Genomic DNA, 22,334 nt, shown 5'->3' on the forward strand with positions numbered 1-22,334 from the left:
CACATTTGCTTAATTGCCATTTTGGAAAATTAAACCTATCACCCTTTGTTAGCTATATCTATTGGATGAAAACTATAGTTTAGCAAATTAAATAGCCAATTAATAATTTGCTTAAAAACATCAGCAAATTAATTGTGGCAGCCATAACTACAGGAATTAAGAAAATCATAACTACGAAAATCAAGGATGAGTTTGAGTCTTTTAATGGATGTATTTGGATCTTTTAATTGTTGGGATGGAGTGGGGTGCTTATGTGGAGATCTTACGTGACGTAAATTAATACACATGGGATGCCACATTTCATATTATCAAACGGAGGGGTAGAAATGAGCGAATACTATGATATGAAGGATATTTTTGAATCAATAGTATGAAGTGAAAGATATTTTTAAGCCAGAATATAATTTAATTGTATATTTGCTCTATTTTCAATAGTTAAAAAATAATTTTGATCCTTTTCCCAAAAAAAAAAAAAAAGTGATAGTTGAGTGTGTTTTTAAAACTTTTTATCTCGATATCATGGCAATACTATAATCCCTCAACATCCCATCACGATGTTTGGCACAGCTGACAGTTGCCCATATCCCAATATACAAATATACATATACAATAAAATAGAAGCAAATATGTAGTGGAAGGATCTAAATTCTAATCTTCCTCCTATTCCCTTTTCAGATTTCAATGTGAAGTTGAAAAGATGAAAGTGAAAGATACAATGAGTAAGAGTTTAGTGTGTTTAGCAGTGTTCATTTTATTTCTTTTTGCTTCTTTGTTCTATACGGGAACAATCGATTACAGATCAAGTTTTTCTCTATTTGATTCCCCGCTGAGTAAACCTAACCCCTGCTTCACTGAATCGGACATTGAACCTCTCAAGGTTTACATGTATGGTCTTGAGATGAAATACAACGTGGGCTTTTTGAAAGGCTCGCATTATAATGCACCTCCTGTTACAATCGACACTTTGCCAAAGTGGCCAATGTATACGGGTTTGAGGAAACAACATAGTGTGGAGTATTGGATGTTGGCCTCATTGTTGTATGCAGTTGATGATGAAAATGGCCGCACACGAGAGGCTGTTAGGGTTTTCGATCCCGAATCCGCTCATGTGTTTTTTGTCCCCTTTTTCTCTTCCTTGAGTTATAATACTTACTATAGACATGGGAATGATTCAGAGGTCAAATATGATGATCAATTGCAGGTGATATTTTCTTCTTATATCTTTTCTGCTTAACCGCTTGGACAAGTGCCACATTTTCTATTGATAATTGTGAACTAGAACCTCTCTTTATGTTACCTAAATAGAGGATTTATATCTAGTTTGGGTTGAGGTGTTGTAGCTGATTGATGATTTGTTTCTAGTATATCAAAATACTACTCAGTGTTTTCCATGTACATGCCTCTTAAGAAAACATTATTTAGGACGGATGTTTGACTATTTTATACTTATTTATGTCTTAAATATAATTTCTCTTCATTGAATATTTACTTATACTTATGTATGTTCCATAATTGAGTTTTGTTGTTGTCTTCAAGAACAATTACTGCCAAGGATAAAATGGAAAAAAATAATTAATTTTATATTGAACTTTTAAAATGACAAATATTTTTGGATAGATACTTTTAGTAAGAATGACAAGTGTTTTGAGACAGGAGGGAGAGTATTGATAAGGAAAGCAAAAAGATAAGTTGCTGATTTGTTTTTCTGATGAAGCTTATGTAACCTTTTTTTCCTCAGTACATCATTCTATTAGTTACATACCACACTTTCTTCTCTTTATGCAGACTTCTTAGTTAGAGTCTAACTCTAGGGCCGAGATATTTCAACTGTAAATTTTTCCTGTTAATTGGAAGCTAGATGATCTTAGTAATTCTTGTTTCTGTTTACCAGACCTTTATTGGCAACAAGACAGTTCCTCACAAGTATATGATAAGAAAAAGATAGTATAGCTCTCAAGAAGACATTTTATTGAGGAATTGCATTTTGTTCCCATTTCTTTTTAATGTACCCATGAGTATTCAATATGTATAGAATATTAAGTATCATATTTTTATACAGGTTCTCTACTTTTTAGTGTATTTCTTGTATACACGATTTCTTCCCATCATTAATATAATTATCTTACAACATACCCAGTGAAATCCCACAAAGTGGGGTCTGAGAAGGGTAGAGTGTATATAGACCTTATCACTACCTCGTAGAGGTGGAGAGGTTGTTTTCGAAAGACCCTCGGTTCAAGTGTATCAAACCCAGAAAAAAGAAGTAAACAATGACGAATAAAGTAGTGAGTTGAATGACGGAAGCATAAGAGAGAAAACAACAATAACAACAACAACAAATAATATGATAAACGAAATGCAATATACAATATATGGCAAGATCTATAAGGGCACGACTAGTCTATGACCTGCACTATACCTCTACATGGCAAGACAACACTCTACCCCTACTAGCCTTCTATCCTAATATACGCCCTCCACGTCTTTCCTATCTAGAGTCATGTCCTCGGTAATACGAAGCTGCGTCATGTGATGTCGAATCATCTCTCCCCAATACTTTTTCGGTCTACACCTACCCTGCCGTGTACCCCCTACATCTAACCTCTCTTGCACCTCCTCACTGGGGTGTCGGCGCACCTCCTCTGCACATGTCCAAACCATCTCAGTCTCGCTTCCCTCATCTTATCCGCCACCGAAGCCACTTCCACCTTCTCCCGAATAACCTCATTCCAGATTATCTAAAAAGAAAAGAGAAAATATTATGCCTTATATTTAAGAAGTTCAACCTGGAAATTAATAGCTGTTAGAAATCTAAATTCTAGTTAATGAGTAGTTTAAAAGGCTTAACCCTGACTGTGTACTGTCTGGCAATTTTACCTGTGAAAGTGGAACTGCGGATGCATCTTGCAATTCATAGTGCAGCTTAAAAAAGCTGTCTGTGTGATTTATTCAACTACATGTTTGGTAAGACACTCATTTTCTATGCACATATTGCTAACCCTACACTCCTTCCACCTACGAAAACTTGTCCTATTTTGATTGTTATGAAGATGAAGAGAAGTTTGAGCACGAGCATATCTTATATTGTAGTCAGATGAAACAGAGTGTACAACAATAATTTTAAATCATGAAAAAGTAGAATTAGTTGATGAAAATTGTCAGGTGTTAAAATCCTAGAGCTTATATTTTCTTGAATTATTGTTAAATGAAATAGATTTCTGTTCAAGGAAATAGGTCAAGTATTTTGGGACCTACAAAAAAAGAAAGTAGGTCAAGTTTTCTGAAAAAGAGGGATTTGTGTGAGTTGATGATAATGTGCTCCGTTTTGGTAAACCAATGCAATTTATAGAGCACACTTACAGTTTGGCTCTCTCAAGGAGGTGGTCATGAAAAGGACTTCTATCAATCCTTTTCACTGTTCATACATCCGGTGGTGAAGGATTGGTTCTTTCGTTAAAAGAAATGATAAATGCATCTAAAAGTTAGGTTGTGTTAAGGAAGGAACACTTCAGACCAATAAAATCTGCAGAGTAATCTATGCATTTATTTGGTCTTATATAAAGTTCTCCTGCATTTACATTGTCAGTCAAAGAATCATTACCTTTGAATAACTAGATAAAAATACTGGAGGGATTCTTATGTTCATTCAATGTGGAATAGTGTTCCATGATAGTGTTGGAAGAGGAGTTAATGTATTATCCATTACTTGGTGCCAAGAAACATTCAAGCAGCATTCTTCTGAAGCCAAAAGGGTGGGAGCCCCTTGCTAGTTGGATTGGTAAAGTTAGTGAATTGTGCAGTCTTTTGCTGCTGGCGTATTAAAATATGAAAAGAAGAAGATGGAAACTTTGAATAGTATAGAGAGTTAAAGAGTAAAGAAGCTATTGGTGAAGTTCGAGGTGAAGTCATTTTTGAAACTTAGTGTGCAGTAAGTAGAAAGAAATTTATCGTCAGTACACTGTACAGAGAAGAGGGGTAAAGACTTGAACCTTGTTAACTGTAAGACGACCCCCAAAATGTAGTGACAAGAGATAGTAAGATCAAAGAGAGATGTGCCACAGTTTATGAACTTGGAAGAGGAGTTAATGTATTAGTTATTAATTGGTCTTGAGAAACATTAAAGTAACATTCTTTTGGGGCCAAATTATTTCACTAAGAACAATATAAACTGACTGAGCATATAGTAGTACTTAGGACCAAAGTATAACCATTGAGGTGGGAGAGAGCCCCTTTTTAGTTGAGTTAGTCGAGTAAGTAAGCTATGCAGGCTTGTGCTGTCTTTTGCTAGGAAAGTTATGAAAAGTTAGAACATGATTAAAGCTTTTGAACAGTATTAAGGGAGTTAAGAAAAGTAAAATGGCTATTGGCCAAGCCTGGCAAAATCTTATGTGACTTAATCCAAAAAATAAGGATGCAGGAAGTGGAGAAAGAAAGTAAATCCTAGGACACATGAGAGAAGAGGAACAATGATTTGAACCTTGTTAAGTGTAATAAAAGGATGCCGAACAAGTTTTGACTAGAGATAGTGAGATCAAAGAAGATATCTATTATCTATTTTGATCAATTACTTAACTCCAATTACAAGGATAATAATACATATCCTTGTATATTTGCTCAAGAGCGAAACTTTAGCTATACTCATGAAACTAGATCCGTAGAATTAAACCCAAGGGTGTGGCCTAGTGGTCAATGAAGTGGGTTGAGAATCTTGAGATCTCAGGCTTTCCATCTTTCCTAGCTTTGGTGGACAGAGTTACCTTGTACCTGTTGTTGGTGGGACTTGGGAGGTGGTTGATATCCTGTGGAATTAGTCGAGGTGAGGGAAAGTTGGTTCGGACACTGCAGTTATCAAAAGAAAAAAAAGATATGTTTAAGTTAAGGATGTCATAAAAATATAAGGGTTCGCTAGACCCCACGTGATTACACTGAGTTTGTTGTTGTATAAAAATATAAGGGTTAGAAAATCCTATTATTGAAATGACATCCCTATAAAGGTTTAAATGGTAATCTGCTAAGCTATTTAATATTATATTACAGAGTGGAAAGATGACAAATAAGTAGAGAAAGAGTACCTTGGTTTCAAATCTTTAAAAAAAAAGAGATTTTCAAAATGTGACTTGTCAAATAAAGATATATTAAACTGTGTGAAAGATCGTGGTAATAAACTTCTGAGTCATACAATAAATTTTGAGAAAATAGGATAGAACATAGGCTTAGAGATTTAGAAGGGTGCCAAAGAATAAATTGTTACCTATAGGATCTACAACAAATGCTATATTTTTGCTAACAAATTGGTGGTGATTTGGAGGAAAAGGAAGTATCCAATGACCTAGAGAAAATATATGATGAATTGCCAAGAAGTTCTTTCGCAGGTGCGTTAGAATAAAAAGAATTTGTATTAAATATATAATGGAGATGTACTAAGGAGCTATTTTTAGCTTTACTTGCTTGGGTTACTTATGGATGAAATAACCAAGTGTATGAGATGAGACTCCATGGTGCATGTGATTTTTTTGAATCTGGTAACTACCATGGTGCATGCTATTTGCAAATCATTTACGAAATTAGCGAGAGTTACGTCAACGAAAAGCTTGAACTGAGGGGAAACTCCCAATTAAATAAGGTTTTAAAATAAGAAGGAGTTAGACCAGATATATGCATTGCATGGTTAACCCCTTAAGATCTATAAAGTTGAAGTGTAATTAGGCAGAACTGGTGCCATTCAGATATCTAGGCTAAGTGTTCCTATTAGATATTTATATATTGAGGCTAAATATTCTTAATTGATAGTTAAGATATTTAGACTTTCTGATGAACGATATGATAAATGTTAGAATTGGAATAAGTTCAATTAAATAGAGGAGCTCTACAAAAGTGCTTAAAAGCTATTTTGGTTTAAAAGTACTTAAAATAAACCAATCCAAAATGCTCTAACAAAGGAATTTTGAAAGAGGATGAGGTGTTGAGATGTTTAAAGAAATGTGCAATTCGTAAAGCACCTGGACCATATGGGTTTTTTAATCAAATGTTGGGAAGTCGTTAAACATGATATCATGAAGACTTTTCGGAACTTTTATGAGCAAGAAAGATTTGAAAGAAGCTTCAATGCTACCACCATAGCTCTGATCCCTAAGAAGAAAAGTACTAAGTAATTAAGGGACTTTAGACCTATCAGCCTTATAGGAAGTATCTACAAGCTATTCCCTAAGTGCTCACTGAAAGATTGAAAAGAGATGGCTAAGCTTGTGGATTAACAACAACTGGCATTCATCCAAGAAAGGCAGATTATGGATGCTTTCCTCGTAGCAAATGAGGCAGGTTTACTGTGCAAATTAGACATTGAGAAAGCATTTGATCATGTCAACTGGGGTTTTCTTACTAGTATGCTAGAGAAGATGGGATTTGGGCACAAATGGAGTCAATGGATTTAGTACTGCATCTCAACAGTGAACTTCTCAGTTCTTATAAATGGCTCACCTGCATGTTTCCTTAGTTCATAGAGGGGACTGAGACAAGGTGACCCCTTATCACCTTTCTTGTTCCTAATAGTTATGGAGGAACTTAACAATATGATCAAGACTGCAAATAGAGAAGGCTGGTTAAGGGGTTTTGAGGTTGCCAGCGCTGGAAGGGAAAGTCCATAGATAACTCACCTTCATTATCCAGATGACACACTTATATTATGTGATGCTGAAGAGGAGCATCTCAAAATTCTGAGGTTGATCTTGGTCATTTTTTAAGGAATGTCAGGCTTACATGTTAACCGGAGGAATGGGAGTTTGGGGATCAAGAACCTGAAGAACCAAAGTAATGCTCTCAGAATCAAGTGGCTTTAAAAGTATTCTAATGAAAATCAGAACCTATGGGGCACTGTCATTAAAGCCAAATATGAGGAAAAGGATAACTGGATGACAAAGGAAGTTACTACTCCCTATGGTGTTAGCTACTTAGCTTATGGAAATCTGTCATAATATTGTGGGATGAATTCAAAGTCAACACCAAGATTGAAGTGGTAGATGGAGCTAAAACTATCTTTTGGAAGGATGATTGGCATGAAGCAGACAATATGGATATACTATTTCTGGATATATACAGCCTAGCCCCACATCAGCAGAGCACAATAGCAGAATTGTGGACACCTCAATGTTGGAACTTTGTATTCAGGAGGCATCTCAATGACTGGGAAATTCCAAGAGTTATAGAATTTTTCAACACCATTGATCAGTACAGTGGTTCGAAGGCGGGACAAGACATCCTGTAGTGGCAAGGAAATAGCAAAGGGACTTTCAAAGTAAATGCAGCCTATAGGAAGCTAACCATCCAAACAAGTAATTAATTAAATGGCCCTGGAAACATATTTTGAAAGCCAAAATCCCACACAAAGTAGTCTGCTTTGTATAGCTAGTGGCAAAGGAAGCTGTGCTGACACAAGAGGAATCCCACGATGCTCCAGATGTTTTTTCTATGAGGAAGCTACAGAAACAGTGGTCCACCTATTCATACACTGCAAGGTCACTAGTCAATTGTGGAGAGTATTTCCTAGGCTCAAAAATATTTCCTGAACTATGCCTGGGAAAATCATAGACACCACACAGCTGCGTTGAAGCAGGAGTACATGCCAAGAACAAGAACAACTGTAGAATAGTTCCTGCAACTATCTGGTGGATAATCTGGAAGAGAGGAACCTTAGAGATTTTGAGAATATGGAGAATAGTATGCAGCAAGTCAAGCTGAACTACATTTTGACATTGTGTGTTTTTGGTGTAACCAAGTATACTGTAATGATACTGTCTCTATTATTGATGTCTTAGACTCATTATAGGGATAGGAGAGTTCTATAGAAATAGAAACAATTACCAATTTCAAAATAAAAATTGTCGGTCGCCCGAAATTGTTTTGACCATTTCCCACCTACACTTACAAATGCACCAGTGAATTTGTGCAACACTACAATGATTGAAAGTGTTAATAGGGCGAGGTAAAAAGATCACATGGAAATAAGTTGTATCAAAGAACCTACAACTTTTAGGAATCCAAGCATAGTAAAGATAGAACACAAGGATGACAAAAAATCCATATAGACAATATTAACTAGTTGGGATTAAGTTTTATGGTTTTGGTACGCATACATTAGGATTGGTGTTTCAAGAGTCTTTTTGGTTTGTGCAAAGATAGGTATATCGGTGAAGTAATCCATATAACTGATCAGATTAGTTTAAAATTGAGATGTAGTACTAGTGTTATTCTAGTATTCCTTCCTGTAATAATTATTCTGTTTTTGCATTGGCTTTGTTCTTCTAACAGGCTGGAATTGTGGACTTCTTACAAAAGTCTGAACATTGGAAGAGGTCTGCTGGTCGGGATCACGTGATCCCAATGCATCATCCAAATGCTTTCAAGCGTTACCGGGAGAAGGTGAATGCTGCTATTTTTATTGTTGCAGATTTTGGTCGTCCTCCTCCAACAGTGTCCAATTTGAGGAAAGATGTAGTGGCCCCATATGCACACGTGGTTGAAACTTTTGAAGCTGATGACATTTCAGATCCATATGAGTCCCGCACAACGCTTCTTTTCTTCCGGGGGAGGACAGACAGAAAAGATGTATGCTTAGCTGAATTCTGAATAGATCGATCATATATGCTCGAATGATTGATTTATTTGAATCAAATCATTTGAGAATACTGTACTCTATTTTTTTTCCCACCAAAAAAATCATGTTTTCTCAAATGATGAAAATTGTTTCCGACTCTGTTCATGCTGCAGGATGGAAAAGACCGTCAGCAAATGAAAGACATGTTAAGTGGTCAAAAGGATGTTGTCTTTGAAGCAGCAGGAATCTCAGGGAAAGGTGTAAATGAAGTAAGTTTAGTTATTCAAATTGATTAATTGGATGGTATCTCTTTGTTGTTACAACTGGAAAATATGAGATCACATTGCAATGTACTTTGATTTAATGCCATATGTTGGATCCCTAATTGTTGGCTGTTTCTGTTGACCTGCCAGTTTTAAGTTCCCTGATGTGTTTGTTGCCTTTTTTTTCTGTTATGTAATATTATCACAAGGGGTACCACTGTGGTTGAGATTCAACAAAGTCCCTAACCTACCTGATAAAAGAAAAAGGTCCCCCACCTAACTAATTGGATCAACTTCAAGATGACTCATCCTCTCCAACGATTTGCTCTTTTTTGCTCTGATCCCCTTATCCCTTTTCCTTAATCTCTTGTTATGTTTGTCTGTACTTCTTACATTTGCTTATAGTTTTCCCTTTTATATGTCAGTCAACAAATGGGATGCGTTCCTCAAAGTTCTGTCTACACCCAGCAGGGGACACCCCATCATCTTGCCGCCTGTTTGATGCTATAGTCAGCCATTGTGTTCCTGTAATTGTGAGTGACAAAATTGAGCTACCTTTTGAGGATGAATTAGACTATACCAAGTTCTCGATATTTTTCTCACGCCAGGAGGCAAAGAAAGAAGGATACATGCTTGATCAGCTCAGGACTGTTTCAAAAGCTAGGTGGCTTGAAATGTGGGGCTATCTTAAGAACATTACCCATCATTTTGAGTACCAATACCCTCCGAAAAAGGGTGATGCTGTAAACATGATATGGAGGCAGGTCAAGCACAAGCTTCCTGCTACCAAACTTGATGTACATAGAAACAGAAGGTTGAAAGTGCCAGATTGGTGGAGATAGTGCTTGAAGCTTGCTGGCATAATACTGTACATTTTGTATGCATTCATAGGCAAAAATCCCTTATAGGGAACTCTTAATCGAGCAAAGAGCGGCTTCTAGATTATCGAAATATTATCAACATTAGTTGAGCAATTCTCGGTTCTTTTTGTCCTGGAGATTGAGGGTTGGTTTTTGCAACGATAGCTTAGCCAACATTGGACTGTAGTATATTCATTCATTGCAACATTGGGCTGATATATATCATTTTCCCACTAGAGCCATGCGTTCGAGGAGTCTCTCTCCATAGGGCCAGGTTAGACATGCTTCAATGAGTGAATGATGATAGTTTGGAGGGTTTTGTTATTTTGCACCCCTCTTTGATCCTGCCCGCCTTATTTACTACTGTTCGTGTACTTGAAATTAAATTTTACTCATAAAATACTAAATAATACGTGCATTTCTTTTTAATAAAGAGAGGATCTTGATCCTCAGAAAAGTGTTTACGCAAGATAGGTAAACCCAATAAATAATAGGGAAAATGGTCAAAAATGTCCTTAAGCTATTTGAAATGGACAGAAATATCCTCCGTTTCTAGTTTGGTCCAGAAATGTCCATACAGTCAATACTTTGGTCCAACAATATTTTTATTGTTATTTAATAGGTCAAAAATGCCCCTTTTCAAATAAATATATTATTTATTTTCTTTTTGAACATATTTTTTTCCTAATAATATTTCTTTTATTAGCAAATATTTATTCTACTTCAATTAGAAAAAAATTAAAAAAAAGTAAAAATATTTTTTATTTTATTATAATTATTTTTATCGTTATTTGAATAAAAATTAATAATGGATTTATTATGATCTTATATATGTTATATATTATTAGTTACAACATAGAGTACATGATTTCTTTTTTAATTGATAAAATGAGATTACTAAGAATAAAATAATTTTCTACATTTTTATTACTTAAAGTGGTTTAAAAAGAAAGAAAACTAGAATAGAGTTTCTTAAAAGTAATATTTTTATAAGGAACAAGATTTGTTTTTTCTTAAAAAAATTATTTATTTGGAAACGACATTTTTGATCCATTTTGTAACAATAGAGACATTTTTGACCCATTAAATAACAATAAGGGTATTTCTGGACCAAAGTATTGATGATAAGTGCATTTTTGGATCAAACTATAAACGAATGACATTTTTATTCATTTCAAATAGTTTAACGACATTTTTGATCCTTTTCCCTAAATAATATGGATATCCATATTACCCATGCTATCCATTTTTCTTATTATGTAGAAAAATATGTATTTCCATTACAAGATTTTTAAAAAATTCTTTTTCTCCTTTTAGATGTGTTTGGTATGAAGGAAAATATTTTCATGTTTTTCTAGAAAATATGTTTTTGAAAAATAAGTGGTCCCAATTCGAGGTTGCGAGATCAAAATTTGGGTCTCGAGTCGAGGGCAGGAGTCGGGGTCAAAAGATGGATCTCAGGTATGGACTCGTTTCGGGTGGTAAGGTTTAAGGAATGTTTTGAAAAATATTTTTCCGATTTAAGGAAGGTTTTGATTCCCTCCCCCCCCCCCCCACTTTATGTATGGAAGGTATTTTTTTCTTAAATTAGATAAACATAATTTCATTTGAAAAATATTTTTCAAAACATTTAAGTCAATCAAACATGAGAAAATTAAAAATATTTAATAAAAATATTTTCCTTCATTCCAAATATATCTTTAATAGGTGTATTTTTAGAGGTTCCTAGACCCTTTCATATATTAAGGAGAGACAATGGATGGATATCCATGAGTTACCCATATTTTATGATGAATAATATGCGTTGATACATATTTGACACACTTTTAAATGATTGAATAACCAACTCATTTAAAATGGGTTAATCAAGCAAATAACCATAAATTTGACCCATTGCCATCCCAATCTATCCCCTATCATTTTTTCTTCCTTCTTTGAGTCTTATGCACCTATACATCTGCATTAAAATGATATTATATAATACTTGTTCAATCATTTAGCGCATTCTCTCCTAGTGATGTAGGTGGTCGGGTGAAAGGGAGAGAAAAAGAGTAAGGAAAAATGAAAAGAAAATGATGGTGAAGGTAATGATGACAATGTTGGCGGGGAGAAACAAGAAGGAAGGACAAAGAAAGAGTTATTGTTGGTAGAGACAGTGACGGAAAGAGAGGAAGGATGAAGGAAAATATTTAAGAACTAAAAATTAGGGCAAATGATCAAATTTCCCCCTGAAGTGTGCGAAAGATTAAAATTTATTTTTCGTTTTAAAAGAAATAATTCTTAACTATGTGACACATTAAATCACCGGGTGCTAAGCATTCACTGTTGAAAATTAAAGGCAAATTTGTCTATTTTGCATAATTTAGGGACAAATTTTGTAATGACCCAGAAGGTCATTTTTGGAATTTTTTATAAAATGATCATTTTACCCCTCTCTTTATTGCCCCGAGTCATTTCTTATTAGTATCGAGTGATGGTTTTGAGAAGATTCTATGAAAAAGTTGGATTTTTAAAATTTTGAGTTTTCATAAGCTTTAAGTGTTCAAAAGTGGTATTTGGGGTCAACTAGAGCTACGGATCTCGGAACGAAATTCCGTCAATTTCAGCAGCTCCGGAATGTGGAAATTGATATAGGAGAGTATATAGAATCAGTTTTGGAGTTGTAACTAAGATTTGAGGTCTTGAATTGGGAATTTGAGAAATTTTAGGCCAAGGTAAGAATGGAATTTTGACGACTCTATTGGATTCGGGGGATGTTTTTTGGTCTAGAAGAAGTGTTGGTTGAATTTTTAGAGGTCCCGAGTCTGTTTTGGTATTTTGGAGGCCTAAGTTGGTTTAATTACGATTTTTTGAGGTTTGGGTCAAGGTGATCTCGAGTTTGAATTTCGATGGTTTCATTGAGTCCAGAACATCAATTTTAGTATGGTAGCATATAGAGTTTGTGTGTTTAGGATTCCGAACGAATCCCGAGGGTTGATCTAAGATTTTGATGCCTTAGGAAGTGCTATCATCTGGTGCCTGAAGGTTCCTTCTCCGCGTTCGCGGAGCCTTGGCCGCGTTTGCGAAGGGTATAGAGTCCCTTCTCTTTGTTTACAGAGCCTTGGCGCGTTTGCGGAGGTTATGGAGTTTCTTCTCCGCATTCGCGGAGACTTGGTCGCATTCGCGGATGATCTTTTGGTTAGCCTCTGCGTTCGCGTAGGGAAAATTACACCTGAACAATGTTTAACCTCCACTTCATGAATTAAATCCCATTTCACCATTTTTGGAGCTTGGGAAGCTCGGGGGACGCAAATTGTTGAGGAATTTTCGGGAAAAATCATCGGGGTAAGTTTCTTTATCACTAAGTCATCTTTAAACATTGATAATTTCTAATTTCTTAGCTCTAATTGAAGATTTTAAATTGGAAAAACTTGGGGTTTTCAATAAACAAATATTTAAGTGTTTTGATGATTTTGAAGTGATTTTAAGCCCAAATTCATTATCGTTTTCACTAATAGATTCCAAATACTTCAAGGATCATTTTCATGAAAAATATCTGAATTTACCATTCATTTATGAAATCGGATTTTTTGGGTATTTCAGATCAGTTTCGGCCTGATTTTTAAAAATATCAATTTGGGTATTATTAGACTCGTATTCTTATTGGGATTGCATATTTGAATAGATTATCTTGATTCAGAACGTCGGCATAAGGATAAAGCTCAGATTTCGGAGTAGTTTGAGATTGAAATCGAGGCACATGAATTTCTAAACCTTTGTTTAAGCTAGTAGGATTATGTATTTGTGTCTTATGTGTTGGGGGAGTAATGGAAAATAATTTATGGGATTATGTGACTTTCAATTGAACTTAATAACGAATCATAGGGTAATAAATGGCAAATTAGATGATATAATATGTTGTGTTTGATATGAATTGATCTTTGGCTTATTGTGAACATTTGAATATACATCGAGGGATATGATTGATGATACTTATATATATTTGAGATAGCATGCCTTGACTATATTAAAATTTTTTTAGTGTGAATATGAATTTCATTATATGTTGCTATATTTGTGATTATGACTGCTTTGTACTGATTGTATGGCACCACTGAAACGGTATACTTGAGAAAGAGATGAGAAATAGGGGATGGGCCACACGCTCCGTGGTAGTATTTATGATGAATAGGGGACGGGCCACACGCTTCATGGCAGGTATTGAAAGAGGGGTCGGTCCACTCACTCCGTGGTAGGTTACATAGACAGATATGTCCACAATGGGTTCCGAACTGAGATTCAGTGGATGTGTACTGTTAGGAAAGACATGCATCACTATATGTGACATTACATTGCATCATACTTCTTTGCCCTTTTAGACTGTTTTGCCCCTGATATCTCCTTGATCTGTATTATTGACTGATGAGGTCCTATTGTTACTTGAGTTGTATTGTTGTGGAGGCTTGTATGTATATTTGTACTGTATTGTTAGACTGGGCTGATTTCTATGCAGGTTGTATTCTGGAGATTGGATGGTATGACAGGAGTACGTGTGTCTAATTAGCTTAGCTTAGTTTTAGTCGTTCGCTTGCTGGGTACCGTGTCGGTGGTACTCACCCTTGCTATCTATACTTGTCTAGGTTCTGACCCCGAAAAGTGACCCAGTTCTCTCATCTTCCATACGAGATTTTCTGAGGTAATTCGAGAGGTAGCTGTTAATGTCGACCATCTTTCCTATTTCTATTCCTCTTTATCTTTTACTTTGTTCTATTCGGGATACAAAGATTGAGACTTGTATTTATTTCAGTATTTTGTATTAGAAGACTTGTACATGTGACAACCAGTCCGTGGGGATTTTGTAATGATTAAGATTTTCTATTTTTGACATTTAAGTTGCTTTTTAAAACTGTTTTCGCTTTTACTTTCGTATTTAGTGGGTTAGGATAACTTGTTCGATGGGAATGAATAAGTGCCATCATACCCGAATTTTAGATGGTGACAAATTTATTCTATTTTACATAATTTAGGGACAAATTTGACCTTAACTATTAACAAAGGATAACTGTTTTACATAACTTGGAGAAAATTTGACCATTTATCCATGTTATTTTAATATACAAAAAAGAAAAAAAGGTATTAGAGTTGGATTTCCCCCCTTTATTCCTTCAATTTGATTATAAAGGGGATTAGATTGCCATAGTTTACAATTTTAATAAAAGTGGGTCAGTTAATAGTTTCTACTTATTAATCTTATATATATATAAAATAATCCTTAGCCCGATGAGGTGGCGCTCTCTAAGGACAGAATGACTATTTATTTATTTTTTTCGCAGTTTTTTGCCTTTTTAAATATTAAGAATCAATTATTTAATTGAATAAACAAAAATACCCTTCGGTCAAATAAAACCAAACGCCGCTAATGTTTTGTCGTTTTAGTAAAACTCAACAACCTCGTCCTTTGCCCACTAATATACGCCTCCTATATTCCTGTTCTTTCTCCAATTCTCCTCTGTTACAGCAAGTCTTCAAGTCATCATTTACAAATGATGTAAATGTGAGTTCTTTATTTACTTTATGAATCTCAAAATTTAAGTAATGTATTATTACAATTATCTCTGATTAACTATTCGTGCCTCCATTTATGATAAACAATCTTTATCTAGAAATTTATTTGCTAATTCACCATATTTATGTTGTCAAAATTTGAGACTATTAGGATAATAATCACTCCAAGTCAATTTGAATTTTTCTTCACATGCCTTCAATGTGATTCTTTGATTATATGCTTTATTCTATGTCATAAATTGTTGGCATGAGTTGATTCTTTCCATTATCTCAATTAACTGTGAATGCTTATTGCAAGAATAAAGTTCACCCATAGGATAAGGTATCTATGTTTTTTTTAAAAAAATGTTGAAGATATGACTCACTCTTCATAGAGATTAATTTCTCAAAATAGATTTAAAAAAACACATTCAAAAATCAGTAATGAAATGCTGGGTGTAAGAGAAACAAAGGTGACATAAGACAAATCCAAAAAAGAAACTAATATGGTAAAAGTAGGTTGGGAAATCCTTCTAAAAAAATTCTATCATTGTGCATTCAAACATCTGCACTTCCTCAAACCTTGTAGCCTCTCTTATTTCTCTTTCCTCTTGCTTGCTCAAACTTCCTTCCCTTTTGTGTGGATGTGCGGGACACTAGGAGCTTTACCAAAGTACTTAACATCTTTCCTTGAGTGTAATGACTCTCAAGGTCATTTTCGTCTTTCTCCGATATTTTCAGCATTTAGATCCTGTAGTGACCCTAAGTCATTTATGATTTGCTGACACTGACAGTTTGATTGCCTGGCTGTTCGTTTGTTTTTTATGCCGATTCTCTATTTTGGAACTCTTGGAGTTTGAACGGTTGACTTCGAGCAAAAAGCCAGGAAAATAACCTCAGAATGGAATTCTGACAATTCTATCAGCTCTGGAATGACCCAATTAGGCTAGTAGCATGGTCGACATGAGTATCAAGGAAATAGGTACACATTTGGGGCCATTTGATACTTTAGTCTTTGAAATTTGGTCTACGGTTGACTTTGTTCAACATTCTTGGTAAACGCACTCAGATTAAAATTCCATCAGTGCAGTTAGCTTCGAAAGGTCGAGTTTGGTCCATAATGACCTTTTGTTCGTGTTCTGAGGCTTCTAGTCTCATTTCTAGCCTTGTAGGATTGGCAAAAATGGTGCATGGGTATAGGACCCACTTTTTCTCGAGATGACATTGGATGGAAATTTTGACTGCGCCATTGAGTCTAGAACGTCGAATTTGGTAGGGTAGCATAGTCAATTTATGCGCACGGTATTTTGAATAAATCTTGAGCATCCAGTGGAGCTTTTTCAAATCTCTAATTTGAGCTGGTGCATTTCCAGTGCTTCTCTTCATCATGATCACGATGTAGCACTCAGCTTATCCATCACGATTGCGAGGCTCCTGACCGCGATCGCGAAGGGCTTTCCAGTGGGGGGACCAAGTGGTCATCGCGATCACGAGGCTTGGCCATCGCGATCGCGAAGGTCGTTCACCCTGGGTATCTCGATTGCGATCCAAGCTTCAATGATCGCGATGCATTGTTTTGTCTGGTCTTTTAATTTACGACCAGACACGAACAACCCCTACCCTCATTTCCTCTTTGGCAATTTTGGGAGCTAGGAAGCTCCAAATTGAGTGATTCCAAGTACGGTGGGTTCGTATTGATCATGAGTACGTGTTATGTTTTGGAAAGCGTGAAAATAGTCAATTTGAGGTAATTTCTTAGCCAAAGAGGCTGCCCTCGCTTAGTTTAAGCTTTAATGGTATTTTTAAATATTGAGCTGGTTTAGGTCATTTTGAGCATCGATTTGTGCCCCCATTTTGGGTTACAAGCTTAACAATGTGTTTAGAACATTTTCACGAAGTCATTTTTGGGATTCTCATCGCGGGTCCCACAGTCCCTTTATTAACCCAATTTTGGGTCTGTCTCCGAAAAATATGATTTTAGTGTCAAAACGTTCATATTGATGAGGGGATCAATATTTTGATAGCGTGGATTATTTAGAGACGTTTTTGTAGTGAAAAGCTATCAAGAGGTGGACTTGAAGCACGCGTGTTCGGCTTCAAGGTAGGCTACGGTCTCCTTTCTTTTGATTGAGATTTAAGGGGTATTGTTTAGTATACATATCTTGTGGTTTAGATTGTATGTGACAGGTTAAGTTCAATTTCTAGTTTATCGTTCTTTGTCCCGGTATGAGCCTTAGACTAGGTTGACCTTATTAGACTTCCAGTCAAGCTAGTTAGATTAATGATTATACCTTAGTTTGGCCTTGGTTAGCCTATTTAGGTGGCTTGTTCGATGTTTATGGTGGTTGAAGGATTTGCGCCTTAGAATTGATTTTAGGATGAGACTTAGTTGATATAGCTGTTGTTGGCCCAAATTTATGAGGCTTAGTGTCCTTCACTATTGTAGCACCTTTTTTGAAGACTTGGTGTAATGATTTCCACCCGGTTAGGCTTGCGATCTACTATTGGATCCCATTTCTAGATTTAAAGCTAGAATTCCCTATGCTTTCTTGTTGCTGTTTAGCGGGGCTAGCTGTGGTTGTATTCCAGTTGGATCTGGAGGTGTTGATTGACTAGTTGAACACCTATTTCCTCATTCCCTCCTCCTTGTTACCCAATTAAGGTTGAGTTCCCTTTTGGGCCTTGTGATTGAATTAGAGGAGTAGAGTTGAGATTTAAGCCTTGATTGGAGGTCGGCTTCCTTTGTTAGCCCATATTTCATGCTCTAGAGTGTAAGGTGCTTGTGGAGTCATTATTGTATGTGATTGTGCGTGTTGTTTGGATGTTGGTGATGGAATGCACTGTATTGGATCATTATTTTCTCACGGATGTAGTCGACCCCGATGCATGCATTAGTTCTTGGCATTGATTTGAGAAAGCTGGGTTGTAACCCAAACTATTTTATACTGATTTTTTGAAATGAGGGGTCATACTAACTTTAATTTACTACTATTTTTAGTGGACGGGAGGCATCGAAGATCCACTCATTTTTATGGTATTGATTGAAGGCATCAAGGATGCGCTCATTTTTATGGTATGATTCGAGGCATCGAGGATGCACTCATTTAATAACACTCCTGGTCGTAGAGATTTTTGACCCTTTCAATACTGATTTGACTATTTATCTCCGATATCATGTTTGAGCAAATTTTATGATCGAATATAGATTGATATAAGACATGGATTGGGAACAGACACGTAAATAGGGGCATTCCCGAGCCCCCTATGAGGATTCCATAGAGGCGCATGGGTCCTACTTCATGGCCGAGACTAGAAGTAAGTGTATATATCTTGGTATGAGGTACTTGGTACAAATGGTATTACTGGTTTTACTGTATGAATTTTATTTATATATGCATTGCTTATCACCAACATATTTATTTATACCTATCGGTAGTATAGGATGTCGTGCGGGTTTACCTATTTGTGAGTGAAATTTCTGTGCACATAGGGGCTCGGGAGGTATTGTCTTACTATTTGCGAACTTTTGGCTGTATATAGGGTGGTCTCTTGTTTGAAGGTAGTTAACGCTCTTGTTCTTATTTATCTAACTTTTATACAGAGATTTAGTTGATACGACCCTTTGGGCCTTTATGTGATATATGTAGTTACTTCTGTTAGTAGGGTATCACTTAGTTTTTTCCTCTTTTGTTGTGTATTATCTGGTTTAGGTCTTGGGCTGACTCCACCAGGTACGTCCTTGCTTGTTTTCTATTTTATTTCTTTTTTTATATTTGATGTTTCTTATTACAGATTTCCATATTATTTTTGTTAGTTACTTGTGATATATACTCCTTGCTTGCATCTTCTTTATACTTGCTTTATCTTTGGAGCTCAGTCGGTCGATGCTTACTAACTGCCACTTGTTTGTAGTCATACTACACTTAGCACCCTGCAGATCATTGTAAGGGTTTTCACTACTGATTTGGATATCGTGCGGAGAAGCTCTTTGATTTTGGAGACTTGGGTGAGCTCTTGGCGTTCGAAGTTGCCTATCTCCTTCTATTTTGGGCTTAGACTAGTCTTTATTTGGTATTCAGAGATAGTCTGTATTATTATTGTTAATATTGTATATGTATAAACCTTGTACTTCTTTATTTGGTCTAGTGGATCGGCTACCGACTGATACTAGGTCTTGGGGGTTTTCTTGTTATATAGTTCTTATTTTTTTTCTTGTTGTTAATATTATTCTTATTATTCGCTTCTTTTCTTCTGCTTGTGATGGTTCGTTGCCTATGGTTCTGGACTATGAGGTTAGGCTTACCTACTGTGGGTTGATAGTAGATGCCATCATGACTTGAGAAATCGGATCATGACATAGTGATATCAGAGATTATGTTCGCCAGTATAGTCGGTATAAGAGCAAGTGCCTAGTGGGGTCCTACGGATCGGTGCAGAGACGTTTGAATCCTATCTTTGGAAGGCTATGGGGCATTTTAGGGAAACTTCATTCTTGACTCCTTATCGTGTGAATTTCTTTGATCAATCTCTAAATAATTTTTGGAATTTATTCCTCTTTAGATGGATAGTAAGAGCTTTTCGACGGACATGGTTAGAGCATCAAAATATACTATCAGGCTTCGATAATATCTATGACCACCTCAGCTCCGTTGGATCCAGCATTGGAGATTTAGCGTCTCGATGGGCATACACCGCAGGTAGGAGTAGTTTTAGGTGCTCCACGTGGTCTGCAGCCTAGGGTTGGACTTGAAGGTCCTCAGTAAGGTTCTTTGTCAGTCTCTGAGTATGTGATGGAATTTCTAGAATAGACAGGGCATGTTTCTACACTGTTCCCTATGGAGTGACACATGACTCTGTGATTTATTGAGGGATTGATTTTGCCTCTCTGCCTAGCATCAAAACGCTTGATAGCTATTGGGTCTACTTTTCCCCTGGTGGTCAGTTATGTGAGGTTTATGGAGCATGCATGTATGGAGACTTACAAAGGTAGAGATAGGAAATCCCCGCTGTCAGCAAAGTAGAGGTAACACCCTGCTCTGAGGTAGGCATTATCCTAGTGAGGGTCAGCCTCACTCTAGACCTATAGGACCCATAGAAGGAGAACCTCAGGTTCCAGGTAGTCTTATGATAGGTTATGGTACCTACAGTTGATAGGGTTCACGATAGACTTCTTAGGGTTTGTTATCCAGGCATTCAGGTTTTGGGGATCATACTAATCTCGTTGGCTCATCTCAGCAGGCTGCACTTGGTAGAAAATGCTATATGTGTGGTAAGTTTGGGTATCCGTCTAAGGAGTGTCCTACAATCATACATCACAAGCAATAGGCTCGGCAATATCTAGTTCGTAGGGCTCAGAAACAGTCAGTTAGAGGTGTTACCCCGAGTGTTGCAGTTAGTGGTTCAGGTGTCCAGTTTGAGGCTAGGGGCATTACATCCCATGCTTCTTCTGGTCATACAGAGAATGAGGCTCCAGGTATCGATCGAATTTGTGTAAATTTTATTTCTAAGACCTTCCTTGCTTGTAGTGCTTGGGTATTGGGGTCTCCGTACCCATCAATAATTACTTGACTTGTTAGATTCATCTTGTGATTCTGGTAATTACTTTACTTGGACTCATGTGAACATGCTTACTTAGCCTGATTACTCGCCTAATGTTTGCTATGACAACTTTATATGAAACTATGTCTATGTGTTTATCTTTCGTAGATGATTTCTTTTAGTAGTGGATCATATTGGTATTACTGTTATGTAGCAGTAGTGGTAGAGTTATACCTTGTGGATGTTGGGCTTAGTTGATTACTCGGGTGGATTTTCTATTTAGCCTCCTTGAGTTTTCTTAGGTTGATCTTTTTCCCTTCCTAGCTTGCCCCCCCTTTTAGCTTGCTTAGATGGTGTGAGGTTGCTATCGAGAGTAGGGTGTGTCAGTAGTTGTGGCCCTTGTGGTCTACTGGAGATTTCGTTCGTGATTTTCCCTTTGTTCTATTCATGTTCTTAGTTCCTAAGGTGGCAAAGTTAAGGTTTGCCCATCAAATTTGGCTGGGTTATCTTTTTATGGTAAGTTTGATGGCAAAGTTAAGGTTTGCCCAACAAAGTGATATTGGAGTTGGTCTCAGTGCAGTTTCCTCCTGTGGATTTGGTTGCCCTTGAAGCGGCCGTTTTAATTTTGAAGGATAGACTTCAGCCTCAAGTTATTGGTTTTGGGAGTCATTGGGTTAGAACAATGGGTTTGTGCCCTGGGCTAAGTTGCTTATTTTGAGTTCTTGCCGCTCTTCGATGTTTAGGTTGTTCTTGTATGTCCTTAGTAGTTAGTTGGACAGTGTTCAGACGGTACTGCAAATAGTTACTATGGTTCAGGATGGTAGGATATCCATGATGACTAAATAGTCTTGAGTTTAGAGTATAAAGCAAAGAGTTTAACTTAGGACTTATTAAAATCTTCTCTTGTTGTTGGTCACCTAATTTTGAGAAATCTGTATGGTTTTGGCTTATATCGGTTGAATCTATTGCGTTTGGTTGAGGTTGTTCGTGTTGAGTTGAAGTTAGTATCAAAAGAGAGAAATTGGAAGTTGGGTTGAGTTATGAAGGAGAAAAATAAATTTGGGAGTGTTCTCTTAGCTTGAGTTCTAGTTTGGAGTTGCCCAACCCGTGAAGGTACCTGTAGGTCTCGCAAATTTGGCGGGCCTAGCATTCTAATCTTTTCATGCCCTTGGGTTCTTTTCTACCCTTTGACTTTCGAGGACGAAAGTCATTGTAGTAGTAGATGTTATAATGACCTTCAAGGTCATTTTCATCTTTCTCTGATATTTTAAGCAGTTAGAGCTTTCCTGTAGCGACCCCAAGTTATTTATTGCTTGATGGCACTGACAGTTCTGTCGCCTGATCGTTCGTTTAAGTTTTATGCATGTTTTCCTATTTTAAAACTCTTGGAGGTTGAATGGTTGACTTTGTGAAAAAGCCAGGAAAACGACCACAAAATGGAATTCTGTCAATTTCATCATCTTCAAAATGGCCAAATTAGGATAATAGCATGGTCGACATGAGTATCAAGGAAATCCGTACAAGTTTAGGGCCATTTGGCTCTTTAGTCTTTTAAACTTT

The 22,334-nt window shown here is 36.5% G+C and overlaps 1 protein-coding gene and 1 pseudogene across 1 annotated transcript; one reads left to right on the top strand and one right to left on the bottom strand.

Moving 5' to 3' along the window:
• The first annotated feature begins 560 nt into the window (after positions 1-560).
• Positions 561-9,949, top strand: LOC129883564 (probable arabinosyltransferase ARAD1). Its single transcript, XM_055958216.1, has 4 exons — positions 561-1,201; positions 8,305-8,601; positions 8,764-8,859; positions 9,279-9,949. Exons 1-4 carry the CDS (start codon positions 698-700, stop codon positions 9,693-9,695), a joined length of 1,314 nt encoding a protein of 437 aa, XP_055814191.1. The 5' UTR covers positions 561-697; the 3' UTR covers positions 9,696-9,949.
• A 5,863-nt stretch (positions 9,950-15,812) lies between these two features.
• Positions 15,813-22,334, bottom strand: part of LOC129883631 (60S ribosomal protein L18-2-like) — a 34,093-nt pseudogene continuing 27,571 nt past the window's right edge.

The sequence above is a fragment of the Solanum dulcamara genome, chromosome 1, assembly GCF_947179165.1.
Source record: "Solanum dulcamara chromosome 1, daSolDulc1.2, whole genome shotgun sequence".
In the NCBI taxonomy this organism is placed as follows: Eukaryota; Viridiplantae; Streptophyta; class Magnoliopsida; order Solanales; family Solanaceae; genus Solanum; species Solanum dulcamara.

Coding starts and splice junctions, on each gene's coding strand:
- LOC129883564 (XM_055958216.1), top strand. CDS start 698: ATGAAAGTGAAAGATACAATGAGTAAGAGTTTAGTGTGTTTAGCAGTG. Junction 8,602..8,763: donor GGAGGACAGACAGAAAAGAT/GTATGCTTAGCT, acceptor TTCATGCTGCAG/GATGGAAAAGACCGTCAGCA. Junction 8,860..9,278: donor CAGGGAAAGGTGTAAATGAA/GTAAGTTTAGTT, acceptor TTTATATGTCAG/TCAACAAATGGGATGCGTTC.